The sequence below is a fragment of the Ips typographus genome, linkage group LG12 (assembly GCF_016097725.1).
Source record: "Ips typographus isolate SLU linkage group LG12, UJ_Ityp_2.0, whole genome shotgun sequence".
NCBI lineage: Eukaryota > Metazoa > Arthropoda > Insecta > Coleoptera > Curculionidae > Ips > Ips typographus.
In genome coordinates, this window is record NC_138433.1 from 309,382 (window position 1) to 322,653 (window position 13,272).

Below are 13,272 nucleotides of genomic sequence, written 5' to 3' on the forward strand. Positions count from 1 at the left end.
CTCGTAGATGTCATTTGTCATTACTGTCAAATCTACGTCAGTGTGCAACCACATAAACAAAAAGTTACCCCCCCAAGAAAATATAATAATGTAAAAACTATCATAAAAATGCCGTTAATCAAATTGTCTAGTAACAATTTAGGGGCGGGCGATATGAGCGATAACGACGTGTCCGGTAATGAATCGGAACGGTCCAATTCCAGTCAGGAAAACGAGGGAATCCGCGAGTCTTCTGAAGATGAACCGGACTCGGACGATAGCTCCGATATGGACGAGGGCGAATGCGAATCCCGCAGAACCGAACTGATACAGCACGTACAAGATCTCGAAAACCAATTCAGTTTACTCAGAGAACAACTTTACAGGGAACGTATTCAGCAAGTTGAAACTCAGCTGGCCGAAGTGAAAAGCGGCAAGTCCCCAGACTACCTCATACCGTTGCAGAACTTGGAGGAACAGCGCCAAGTACGTACCGAAGTGGCGGGTATACTACGTCAGTTGCGCTTAGAAAACCTAAACAATCAGTACGAAGGAGAGAAACAAGCTGCATTGCAAAACTTTGAAAGCGAGAAGAGTCTGGCTAGGGATTACTACTACAGTGAACTATTGGAGACAATACGCCGCCTGGAGGAGGACAAGCAAAACAGTGAAATCACCTGGGGTGAAGGGGGAGAATGGAGCTCTAGATCCAGGACCACATCAAGGAAAAAAGCTGTTACAGTGTCAGGACCTTACATAGTTTATATGTTGAAACCCCATGAAATCATGGAGGACTGGACGATTGTCCGCAAAGCACTCAAAAGAGCTGCATAACTCAGGATTCTTGTTAATAATTATTAGACACTTAAGTTGAAAAGTTTGTTGAATAAATGCCATTTGTACATAATATTTAAGGGTTAGAAATAAGACACAGAATACAGAGAGTTAATATAATCTTTCACTTGTGTGTTTTTATTGAACTTCAACAACATTTTCAAAGTTAAAGTTCACAGGCTCAATTTTCGGCGGTAATAAATGTTTAATAGGTTCCACAATGAGTTCTTTATCAAAAAAGGAAATTTGTTGTTCCTGCAAAGCCTGTAAAGTTATTCCCAGTTTAACAGCAATTTGATTGGGAGGGTAAATAATGTGAACACATTTTTGAATGTAGGGTATTAAGTCATCAGAGAAGCTCATACAGAGACGCGTAAAAGCGTCCCTTGAACTGTTGGTAAAGGCCTGTTGCTCTTGGGAGTGCAAAATCAATAGGGACTTTGATATGAAAATCAAAGACTTCTGAAGGGAGTCTATGACGTCATTAACGCAAGCTAGAGGAGCACAAGTCCTGAAGGAGTTAAGGGTTTTTAGAATGTTATTTAGAAACTCTGCAAGTGGATAAAACTCTAGTAGAGTATCAGGGGGGTGTAGAGGGTCTTTGTCCTTGTTTTTCCAAGGAATGTTGGCTAGATTTTTATTGATTAAAGTGAAGGTTTCTATGCTTTTTTCAAATGCAATCATGGCTTTTGCAATAGAGTTTTTAAAGTTTTCTATAATTTGTCGCGTAAATATTGGGACAGCCTGAGCCCTAAAGTCCCAACCCACTTTACTAAATGACAGTCCAAAGTACATGCACTGATCCAAGGCTGATTCAACTGATGAAGGCATTGACCGTAAATCTTCCTCTAGTGTGGAAAGAAAGTCTGAAATCTAGTCACAAGTTCAACCCTGAATATCGCAATCAAAACTGTTAAACTACCTTATCATTAACCCATGTAAAGAAAATCATATTTTCATTTACCTCCTGCCTCAAAAGACTACCAGGAGTTGACTCTTCATCATTGAAAATTGCTCTGTACTGTGTGATAATGTTAAACAAGTTTACCCGAGTGATTTCTATAGTTTTGCTCAAATGGTGTGTAGCTAAAATGATCTGAGAGTTTAATTATTGTTGATTTGTTTTAAAAAAAAAACATACAATCATCTTGAGGTATGTATTTAAGGCAATTGTCAAGCCAATGCCCTCTGGCTTGTAAAAATTTCAGTTTCAACTCCAACTCACTGAATACCTCCATTCTCCTAAGATAACCCACAATTTGTAAACATTTTGGTAGGGTTAGTTCTTGTTTTAGGGTGGATAAAAGCTGGTGTAACATTAATAACCAAGCCTGGTTAATATCTGAGAGAATACTCTGTAACCCAATGATGAAAAGGAATTACTAATTTACCTACAGGCACTTACCATAAAAATTGGAATATCTGAGTACTTGGAACACAGTTTCCTGACATAACCCGCCAGTTCTAAGGCATCCTCATACAAACCATCATTAATGAAAGAGTTCATTAATTGTGGCAACTCGAGAATCTCCAAAAGTTGAGCATTTTTAGTCAGAGTCAATGAATTCAACTTTCTCAAGTTGCTAATTTGATTAGTTGAATCACTGAACACTGTACACTTGTGCTGGAACTCTGGCAAGTTGCTCAGCAGCTCATCCAAGTTCTTCTCTATAGCATTAAACTGAGTGAACAGTTGCCTGGAACACTCGGCAGTTTCAATGAATGTTTTATAGTTACTGACTGCCAAGTCTTGGGTTTGGTCCTGGATGTGCGTGTGTTCAACATCTAAATGTTTGGGTTCTTTAACCAGGTCCTCCACTTTGTACCCACCCAGTTTGGTTAGGTACTTTTCTACATCCTCCTTGTAGGTCCAGTCTTCTACGACATTAATTTAATGGGGGTTGAGGTGAACAAGTTGAAATTACCTGGATGTCCTGCTGGATAGAGGAGCTCCAGAAGTTTAATTCGTTCCTCTGTCATTCTGAATTACCATTTATATTGTTTTTAGTTTTATCTTGGATGTTGGGTGTTTACAAGACAAAAACAACAAATCATAACCTCAATTATGGTGGTATTCTTCTTTTCTTCCTTTTTGGTGGTTTATTTTAAAAAAGTTTTTTCTGTACAAAATTCAATAAAACCAATTATAAGACACTTTAAAAACTGTATTATTAACTGTTAGTAAACTGTGCAAAATCTGTAATATCCAGTTTATAACAAAAACTATAAGTTTTACACCAAATACCAAAGTGAGGTTATGTGCTGTCAAAATACGTCACACAGTTGCTTTTACTTTTTAAGGGGGCTTTATTGGTGACTGGTTTTCCTTGAACGTGTGATACATGCGGAGTGAATTTTTCGTACTTGATATTATTGAAAAGTCACTACTAGCACGTTGCACATTGATTGCATCAGCCCGTTTGTAGGCCGAATAATAAAATCCTCAATTTACTGGACTGTGATTAGTTTTTGGTGTTTTCGACTTGCAATATGGCATCAAAGGAAGTGTTGGAGCAACAGATTAGGGAACAGGGTGATTTAGTGCGTAAACTGAAAGCTGCCAAGGAAAGCAAAGAGAGGGTGAGTGGCTAAAATTTATGGTTACAACTAAAAACCCACCCCATTAACTATTTAAGTATTTCATTTTACACTTCAGATTCTTAATGGGTCACCACTAAGGGAAGACTTGTACCCTTACTTGAATCTATACCTATTACATCACAGTTACCTTAGTCTTTATGAACCCTCATCAGCTGATGTGAGTCTGTTTGCCAGTATTAACAAAAAACACCTTTTACCCTCGCTCCCTCACTTAAATCGCTGGTACAATCACATCAGTACCTTCTCAGATGTGGAACAGCAAAGTTTCCCTAAATGTCCAAAGGATAAAATGAAATATTTAGAAGACTTTCTGTTAGATCAACAGGTAATAAAAATGTTTTTTTGTTAAAGTGTTGAAGAGCCACTGACAATGGGGGTTTGCACCTTGGGCTGGTTTTTTGGGCGCGTTCATAGGCTAATTAGCACAAGTTCTAGACCTCTACAGGTCAGTGCTTTTTGTTTTTTTCCTTCTTTAGTTTGCTTAAAGGTCTTGAATTGTATTTCTATTTTTAAAGTGACCTTAAACAAGCTTGATAAACGTTATACACAAAATGCTTGCAGATTTGTATTTCCCAATGGATTTGAAAGTGAGATAATAGTTGCTCTTTGCACTAGTTTTGTGAAATCCACTACAATAATGTTAGTTGATTGGTTACTTTATTGCAGATTTCCGAAGAGGTGTCAAAGCTGCTAGAGTTAAAAGCTCAGGCGCAAACCAGAAGCGCTAGTTTAAGTGAAGATAATGCTCAGGCAAATGTTAACCAAAAATTTACTCTTAAGACCCCCAAAGGCACGCGGGATTACTCCCCAGAGCAGATGGCCCTGAGGCTGTCTGTTTTCAACAAAATAGTGGGAGTGTTTAAAAAACACGGTGCCGAAACTATTGACACGCCAGTATTTGAATTAAAGGTGAGATTTTTAATTTCCCTGCGTCAAGTTCAATGAAATCTGGGTCAAAACGTGGCAGTTGCTTTCAAACTGATTGGTCAATCAGTTGAAAGTCTTTTTAGTTAAGTAAAGGAGAAAAAATTAGTTATTTTTACGGTTGATAGGTTTTATTATAACTTTGATAGGAGAAATCACTTTTAAACCATCTTTTGCTTGGGAGTTGAGTCATATTATTTATGCACAACCTGTTTACAACCATAATGGACGTAAAATTACGCAGTTGACTGCACTTTACCAGTTATTAAGCGCTTATCTTGTGTGTTATTGCCAAGGCCTGTTTGATGGGCCAGAATGATTTATACTAGCATTTTCAAGATCAATTTTTCTCCAAAACTATAATTTTCAGGAAGTTTTGACCGGTAAATACGGAGAGGACTCCAAACTGATCTACGATCTAAAAGATCAGGGCGGGGAAATTTTGTCGTTGCGTTACGACTTGACAGTTCCTTTCGCCCGATATTTGGCGATGAACAAAATCACCAACATTAAACGTTACCACATTGCCAAAGTGTACAGAAGGGACAATCCGTCCATATCGAGGGGCCGATACCGGGAATTTTATCAATGCGTAAGTAATAACATACATTTCATGAATAACACAATCTACATTCAAATCAACGTTGCCAAAGTCAAAACTGTTTAGTCGTTTTGGCAACGTTGTAAACCTCAAACGAAAAACGTGGCCCACTTTGACAGCTGTCAAAACTGATTAAACAGAGCCGTGAAACTGGGAAATGTCAAGTAGGCGCGGTTCTTTGATGAATCACGCGGCAAATTGTTATTTGTAACTTTGTAGAGTTGAATGACAATTTGAGACGTTCAATTTGACAGTTATGACACTTAGCAGAGATGTAACTGTCAAAATAACAGAGTTATGGGCTGTCACAGTAAAAATTGTTAAAATTTGTTTATTCGATTTTTGGAATCTACGTCAAATTCTAGGCCTACTGGATGTAAAATGTTTGTATCGATATTCAATTGTTTTTGCTCTAGCAGCCTACTTTGACCACCCTCCTCGAAAACAGAAATTCCCAATATGAGCGAAATTTTAGTGCACTTTTCCAGAAAATCGTCTATAACTCGCTTATTTGAAACACCCTGCATAAAACCACCGTATAACAAAAGAAAGCTAATGAACGTGGCTATTACGTGACGTTGAGCGGGCACGGTTAAGTTGCCTCGTTTAGCCGCTAGAGGGCTTCAAAGTTGACTCTCGTTTTTTGCAGTTTTTCCTCAATATCTCAGGAACGTTTCAGGTTAGAGGTCTGAAATTTTTACCACAAATGCACTTCGATGGGATGCAACTTTTACCTTCTATGCACTTTTTTGGTACCTTGCACCGTTTGACCTTAAAAAATTAAAAACTAAAATTGTCAAGAATTTTCAAGGGTGATACGTTCTGATTTTTTTTTAGAAAATTTTTTATTTTCAAAATTAACCTCAACTGCTTAAAGACCTTCAGGTTAATAGTACAAAAATGACGTAAAGTGTCATTTGTCAAAATGTCATTTTGTAAGGGTGCCAGGCCCTAAAGTGTCAAAATTGGCATAATTTTAAGGTCATCTCCGAAACGGTGCCAGTTAGAGCAAAATGGACGTCAGATTTGTGTTCCCCAGGTTCGAATTAGTTCAAAAAGTCACTTTGATTGAGAAAATTCCAAAATGGTCGCTGTTAGCATAGTAGGGCAAAAAAATCCTTAATTTAGATTAAAATTCCGTGCACTTTTTCAGAAAATCGTCTATAACTCGCTTATTTGAAACACCTTGTATAAACACACCGTATAACAAAAGAAAGCTAATAAACGTGGCTATCACGTGACGTTGAGCGGGCAGGGTTAAGTTGCCCCGTTTAGCCGCTAGAGGGCGTCAAAGTTGACTCTCGTTTTTTGCAGTTTTTCCTCAATATCTCAGGAACGTTTCAGGTTAGAGGTCTGAAATTTTTACCACAAATGCACTTCGATAGGATGCAACTTTTACCTTCTATGCACTTTTTTGGTACCATGCACCGTTTGGCCTTAAAAAATTAAAAACTAAAATTGTCAAGAATTTTCAAGGGTGATACCTTCTAATTTTTTTCAGAAAATTTTTCATTTTCAAAATTAACCTCAACTGCTTAAATACTTTCAAGTTAATAGTACAAAAATGACGTAAAGTGTAATTTGTCAAAATGTCATTTTGTAAGGGTGCCACGCCCTAAAGTGTCAAAATTGACATTGTTTCAAGGTCATCTCCGAAACGGTACCAGTTAGAGCAAAATGAATGTCAGATTTGTGTTCTTCAGGTTCAAGTTAGTTCAAAAAGTCACTTTGATTGAGAAAAATCCAAAATGGTCGCCGTTAGTATAGTAGGGCCAAAAAATCCCTAATTTAGATTAAATTTTCGTACACATTTCCAGAAAATCGTCCATAACTCGCTTATTTGAAACACTTTGTATAAAATCACCGTATAACAAAAGAAAGCTAATGAACGTGGCTATCACGTGACGTTGAGCGGGCACGGTTAAGTTGCCTCGTTTAGCCGCTAGAGGGCTTCAAAGTTGACTCTCGTTTTTTGCAGTTTTTCCTCAATATCTCAGGAACGTTTCAGGTTAGAAGTCTGAAATTTTTACCACAAATGCACTTCGATGGGATGCAATTTTTACCTTCTATGCACTTTTTTGGTACCTTGCACCGTTTGACCTTAAAAAATTAAAAACTAAAATTGTCAAGAATTTTCAAGCGTGATACCTTCTGATTTTTTTTAGAAAATTTTTTATTTTCAAAATTAACCTCAACTGCTTAAATACTTTCAAGTTAATAGTACAAAAATGACGTAAAGTGTCATTTGTCAAAATGTCATTTTGTAAGGGTGCCACGCCCTAAAGTGTCAAAATTGACATAATTTCAGTCATCTCGGAAACGGTACCAGTTAGAGCAAAATGAATGTCAGATTTGTGTTCTTCAGGTTCAAGTTAGTTCAAAAAGTCACTTTGATTGAGAAAAATCCAAAATGGTCGCCGTTAGTATAGTAGGGCCAAAAAATCCCTAATTTAGATTAAATTTTCGTACACATTTCCAGAAAATCGTCCATAACTCGCTTATTTGAAACATTTTGTATAAACACACCGGATAACAAAAGAAAGCTAATGAACGTGGCTATCACGTGACGTTAAGCGGGCACTGTTACGTTGCTCCGTTTAGCCGCTAGAGGGCGTCAAAGTTGACTCACGATTTTTGCAGTTTGACTCCTGTACTTACAGTGTGTCAGTCAAACAATCCTCGACTTTCACTATACCAAAGGTGGTTTTATAGGATTTTGATATTGCCGGCGCTTATGATCCGATGATTCCGGACGCGGAATGCATTAAAATAGTGTCCGAAATCCTGGACTGTTTGCAAGTCACCCCTTACGTGGTCAAAGTGAATCACAGAGCGTTGCTGGACGGCATGTTCGAGGCGTGCGGCGTACCAAAAAGTAGTTTTAGGAGCATTTGTTCGGCCGTGGATAAATTGGACAAGGTCTGGCAACTCTGGTTGAAACGGCAATTCGTCTGATTGGTGGGTTGTTTCAGTCGCCTTGGCAGGAGGTCAGAAAGGAGATGGTGGAGGAGAAAGGACTGCTTCCCGAAGTGGCGGACGAAATTGGAGAGTACGTCAAGCTGAACGGTGGGCTTGAGCTGGTCGAGAAGCTGTTGCAGGACGAAAAGTTGGGCAAAAACAAGTTGGCCGTTGACGGTTTGGAGGCTGTCAAACTGTTACTGAAATACTGCGACATTTTCCAAATATCTCGGAATGTTTCCTTCGACTTGAGTTTGGCTAGAGGCCTGGATTATTACACGGGAGTCATTTACGAGGCGGTGTTGCTTGGAGGTTGGTTTTGCGCAAAATCAAATATCACAAGTGTTTCTTTTTGGTGTTTATACAGTCGCACAACATATAATTTTTAACCAATGAAAAGAGTTTATGACAACACGTGATAAATGTCATTGCAATGTAAAATGTTATTTTTCTGTCACTTGCCATTTGTCAATTATGTCACAGATAAGGAGGATAAGGCAAAAAAGGTGTGCTTGCTGTTGTAACGTTGGAAAAGGGGAAAAAAAAAACATTTTTAATAACAATAATATATTAGAATTCTCCATATTTAGAAAGCCAACACAAACCGACCACGATGATTCCAACCACCACTCGCAACACAAAATGGCAGCGTTCAGGTATTATTATTCCATGCTATTTCCTGCATAGAACAACCTTCTGATAAATAACTGAAAAACAGAACTGGCAATACTACACATTTTTATTTGGAATTGAGAATATACTTACTGCAGAGTGAGGGCAAGACGTTTTTGTCCTTGTCTTTCTGCAGGAATGGCCCCACAAGAGCTTATGGAACTTATGGAACATTCTGGAGTCATATTGAAAAACTGCTCTGTATCATGTTTTCCTGCAAACTGAACTATTTTTACAAAAACACTATGTTCATTGCGTTTTCCTCCTTTTCTTGACATCTAAGCTTAATGCTGTAGCTGCAAGCACCCATCAAGAGTAGAAACCCCAATTGTTGCCAAGGTTCCATCTGCAATTGTTTAATAAATTCTTGACGTAAAGAGAAACTAATTGGCTCTAGATAATTTTTACCACTAAACTCTGTTTTTCTGTAGACACTTCAACTGTTTTTATTGCACTAAATGACCAAAAAATCACAAATACAAAATCAACAACAAACCACAATTCTCGAACAATCCAAATTCATAAACAAAACAATAACGCAATACAATGACGGATGACGGACGGCGGATGTCAAAAAATGACATTACAAAATTTTGCGCACGCGTACAGCTGTTTTCGCATAAGAATTGCTGTTAAAAATTATGAACTTTCTATGCGGTATTGTGCAAGTGTTGTGCGCTGTATAAACTTTCTATGTTATGCATTGTGCGCTGTATAAACCCAGTTTTAATTAAATTCAAGATGCGAGCAAGGGTGAGGAAATCTCCGTTGGATCGGTGGCTGGAGGTGGCCGTTACGACAATTTAGTCGGGATGTTCGACGTGAAAAACAAACAAGTACCGTGCGTGGGAGTTTCGATTGGAATCGAACGGTTGTTTGCGGTTCTGGAGCAAAAACTCCAGGCGGCCAATCGTAAAGTCCGTACCACTGAAGTGGACGCTTACGTTTGTACCGCCCAGAAGAATTTGGTCGAGGAACGCCTAAAGCTTTGCAACGAACTCTGGGACGAGGATATTAAAGTACCGTAATTACTTTAGGTATTAACTCAACTAACCAAACATTTTTAGGTTGAATTTTCGTATAAAAAAAATCCAAAACTACTGGCGCAACTGCAGTATTGCGAGGAGAACAGCATACCGTTTGCTATCATTTTAGGCGAGTCGGAAATCAAAAACGGCGTAGTGAAACTGAGGAATGTGTTAACCAGAGAGGAAACCGAAGTGACTCGGAGTGCTCTAGCTGAGGAGTTACGACAGAAATTGAGCCAGTTGAATTTGAACGGAACTGTACCCGCTTAGTAGAAAATGTAAGAATAATTTATTTATTATTTTTGTTTGATTTTGCTAGTTTGACACGTGATTTTTAACCCCTAAAGTGGTCCAGAAATTGACAATTATTGCATTTTGTTTAGTAAATTTCAACTTGAGTCACAGTGTCATATTATGTTTCCATTATAAAATTCCAATTTTGTTTGAGTTACTGGGTGGCTGTGATATACAGCCAGGATCAAACAAAACTAGGATGACGTCACAAATCCCAATCATTTTGTAAATCGTCGTTAAACTGAAAAGTTGATTGCAATAAGTGCGGTGGACAGGTTTGGTGTATTTAAAATGTTTCCTTGCCGCCAGATGGCGTTGGTGGGTTTCTGTCAAAATGTCAAAGGCCTAACCTGATTCTATAGGGCCTTAGGCTATTGTAAAAATTTCTTAGCAAATTTATTAGCAGTCTTCTGGCAATTTTATGGCGTTTTAGTGAAATTGATAAGTCATTACATACAATCATTCAAAAATTTGAAAAAAATGCTTTTTTTGCAAAAAGTGTAATTTTGGCAATTTTTTATTTTGCTGTTTTAATGCTGCCAGAGGCCTCTAGATGCCATTTTGAGTTGCCAGAAGCTTCTGAACTTTCTTAAAGCTGCCAGAGGCCTCTAGAAGCCATTTTGAGTTGCCAGATACTTCTAGAAGCCAGTTAGATTTGCTAGAGGCTTCTGAGCGGTTTTAAGACTGTTGTAATGTTGACAGATGCCTCTGGAAGCCATCTTGAGTTGCCAGAAGCTTCTGAATTTTCTTAAAACTGGTTTAAAGCTGCCAGAGGCCTCTAGAAGCCATTTTGAGTTGCCAGATACTTCTAGAAGCCAGTTAGATTTGCTAGGGGCTTCTGAGCTGTTTTAAGACTGTTGTAATGCTGCCAGATGCCTCTGGAAGCCATCTTGAGTTTCCAGAAGCTTCTGAACTTTCTTAAAACTGTTTTAAAGCTGCCAGAGGCCTCTAGAAGCCATTTTGAGTTGCTAGAGGCTTCTGAACTGTTTTAAGACTGTTGTAATGCTGCCAGATGCCTCTGGAAGCCATCTTGAGTTTCCAGAAGCTTCTGAACTTTCTTAAAACTGTTTTAAAGCTGCCAGATGCCTCTGGAAGCCATCTTGAGTTGCTAGAGGCTTTCGAATTTTTTTTAAAACTGTTTTAAAGCTGCCAGAGGCCTCTAGAAGCCATTTTGAGTTGCTAGAGGCTTCTGAACTGTTTTAAGACTGTTGTAATGCTGCCAGATGCCTCTGGAAGCCATCTTGAGTTTCCAGAAGCTTCTGAACTTTCTTAAAACTGTTTTAAAGCTGCCAGATGCCTCTGGAAGCCATCTTGAGTTGCTAGAGGCTTTCGAATTTTTTTTAAAACTGTTTTAAAGCTGCCAGAGGCCTCTAGAAGCCATTTTGAGTTGCTAGAGGCTTCTGAACTGTTTTAAGACTGTTGTAATGCTGCCAGATGCCTCTGGAAGCCATCTTGAGTTGCCAGAAGCTTCTGAACTTTCTTAAAACTGGTTTAAAGCTGCCAGAGGCCTCTAGAAGCCATTTTGAGTTGCCAGATACTTCTAGAAGCCAGTTAGATTTGCTAGAGGCTTCTGAGCGGTTTTAAGACTGTTGTAATGTTGACAGATGCCTCTGGAAGCCATCTTGAGTTGCTAGAGGCTTTCGAATTTTTTTTAAAACTGTTTTAAAGCTGCCAGAGGCCTCTAGAAGCCATTTTGAGTTGCTAGAGGCTTCTGAACTGTTTTAAGACTGTTGTAATGCTGCCAGATGCCTCTGGAAGCCATCTTAAGTTGCCAGAAGCTTCTGAACTTTCTTAAAACTGTTTTAAAGCTGCCAGAGGCCTCTAGAAGCCATTTTGGGTTGCCAGATACTTCTAGAAGCCAGTTAGATTTGCTAGAGGCTTCTGAACTTTTTTAAGACTGTTTTAATGCTGCCAGATGCCTCTGGAAGCCATTTTGAGTTGCCAGAAGCTTCTGAACCCTTTAAAAAAAAAACAAAAACGCCAAATCTTATTTTATTTTGACGTTAATACACTCAGTTTTGAAATAATACTAAAAAAGTCGGTTTCACTGAAGAAACTGCTAAAGAGAACAGTTTGCAAGTTGGATTAGTCATTTATAGAAAGAACTTTTTAAAATTCAATATCTCGGTAACATGAAGAGCTAGAGAGGCCAGTTTTGGCTCATTTTGTAGTATTTTTCATCCTCTTTCTAATGGCCTTTTAGTGAAATCTGTAAGAGCTCAAATAAAAAAGTTACAATCATTCAAAAAACTCAAATTTTGCATTTTTCAAAAAAAGCAGAAAAATGGGGGGTATTGACATAACAGTTTCTTGGAAGATTTAAATAGATAGATAGCTTTGAACTACACTGGTTATTTAAAATTATTATACTAAAAATTAAAGAAACCTGTAATTATATTGTTCGGCTATTCTCGCAGAGATGGCGTTTGTTTACACGTGGCATGGAGAATTTGCAACGTTGCCACTGGAACAAAACAATATCGATTCCTACTAATAGGTACAGTACGGTGTGTAACTGTGAGTGGTGCTAACAAAAACATGACTTTTGAAAATTTCGACGAACTGTTAGATGTAATGCAATCGTTCGAAATGCCCGGTTGGTTTTCCGATCTACACGACGATCAAATCGTTTGTTTTAAAGTGGAGTACAGCCCGTCATGTCCTTGTGTAAGCTGGGCTGTCATTTTCACCCGAAACTTGCTAGTGAAAACCTACCTATACGGTCAGCCTTTCAGTGTTGTAGTGTCAGAGTTGACCACCCCATTCACCACAAACAGTTTCAGTTTGGTTCAGAGTTTATTCGATACCATCGACTGTACGATGATAAGTTCCTTAAATGATGATTCTACGCCTAAAAATGACCCCAATGACACTTCAGTGTATAAGCTGAAACTGATTTACGAACTGGTCACCGATATTTTAGGCAACTTGACCAATTTTGTGGACATAAAAATAAGCGAAAATTTGATTTTTATCTCCGAACAATTAGGGCTGATTAGTACAGTGAAGGAGGGTCAGGGTTTTTCAACTAAAACCACCATTTTGTGCTCGATTTTATTCACAATCAGCCCTCACGCTTATACCTTCTTGAAGAAGTATGGGCCGTTAGTTTTGCCCCATCCTGAAGCCTTAAAAGGAATCTGCAACACTTTTCTAACCGACCCATTGGATCAACCTTTCCTCGTCTACACCAAGAGCATTCTACCACTGATCAAAAAAGAAAACAGGGACGTTATAATGTTTTTTGATCAAATCTACATCGAACCTTCTCCCACTGTACTGCTGACGTTTATGGTGAAAAGCGTTCGGGGTAATTTCAAAGAAGTGGTGCACATAGCACCCCTGGCCAAAATCAACGCCGAACTCCTGTATCAGTGCATC

General features: G+C 38.5%; 3 protein-coding genes and 1 long non-coding RNA gene across 7 annotated transcripts; 2 read left to right on the top strand and 2 right to left on the bottom strand.

Annotated features, from left to right (window-relative positions):
* Positions 1 to 38: 38 nt before the first annotated feature.
* On the top strand, positions 39 to 940 carry Brms1 (breast cancer metastasis-suppressor 1-like protein). Its single transcript, XM_081990423.1, has one exon. It carries the CDS (start codon positions 109 to 111, stop codon positions 811 to 813), a length of 705 nt encoding a protein of 234 aa, XP_081846549.1. The 5' UTR covers positions 39 to 108; the 3' UTR covers positions 814 to 940.
* On the bottom strand, positions 916 to 2,958 carry Cog8 (conserved oligomeric Golgi complex subunit 8). Of its 2 annotated transcripts, none has more exons than XM_081990417.1 (5): positions 2,739 to 2,958; positions 2,219 to 2,688; positions 1,955 to 2,168; positions 1,736 to 1,899; positions 916 to 1,686 (listed from the first exon to the last, which is right to left on the bottom strand). In XM_081990417.1, exons 1-5 carry the CDS (start codon positions 2,791 to 2,793, stop codon positions 952 to 954), a joined length of 1,638 nt encoding a protein of 545 aa, XP_081846543.1. In that variant the 5' UTR covers positions 2,794 to 2,958; the 3' UTR covers positions 916 to 951. The 2 variants fall into 2 exon arrangements, with proteins under 2 accessions (XP_081846543.1, XP_081846542.1); XM_081990416.1 differs by having other exon boundaries at positions 2,219 to 2,691.
* A 170-nt stretch (positions 2,959 to 3,128) lies between these two features.
* HisRS (histidine--tRNA ligase) lies at positions 3,129 to 10,007 on the top strand. Of its 3 annotated transcripts, none has more exons than XM_081990405.1 (8): positions 3,129 to 3,393; positions 3,766 to 3,859; positions 4,081 to 4,323; positions 4,709 to 4,930; positions 7,652 to 7,858; positions 7,912 to 8,209; positions 9,311 to 9,588; positions 9,637 to 10,007. In XM_081990405.1, exons 2-8 carry the CDS (start codon positions 3,785 to 3,787, stop codon positions 9,865 to 9,867), a joined length of 1,554 nt encoding a protein of 517 aa, XP_081846531.1. In that variant the 5' UTR covers positions 3,129 to 3,393; positions 3,766 to 3,784; the 3' UTR covers positions 9,868 to 10,007. The 3 variants fall into 3 exon arrangements, with proteins under 3 accessions (XP_081846531.1, XP_081846529.1, XP_081846530.1); XM_081990403.1 differs by lacking the exon at positions 3,766 to 3,859 and adding an exon at positions 3,470 to 3,739 and having other exon boundaries at positions 3,131 to 3,393; XM_081990404.1 differs by lacking the exon at positions 3,766 to 3,859 and having other exon boundaries at positions 3,137 to 3,393.
* On the bottom strand, positions 8,448 to 9,311 carry LOC145736156 (uncharacterized). The gene is made up of 3 exons (XR_014179838.1): positions 8,978 to 9,311; positions 8,663 to 8,915; positions 8,448 to 8,604 (listed from the first exon to the last, which is right to left on the bottom strand). It is a non-coding gene; the product is annotated as an uncharacterized LOC145736156 (long non-coding RNA).
* Positions 10,008 to 13,272: the final 3,265 nt, after the last annotated feature.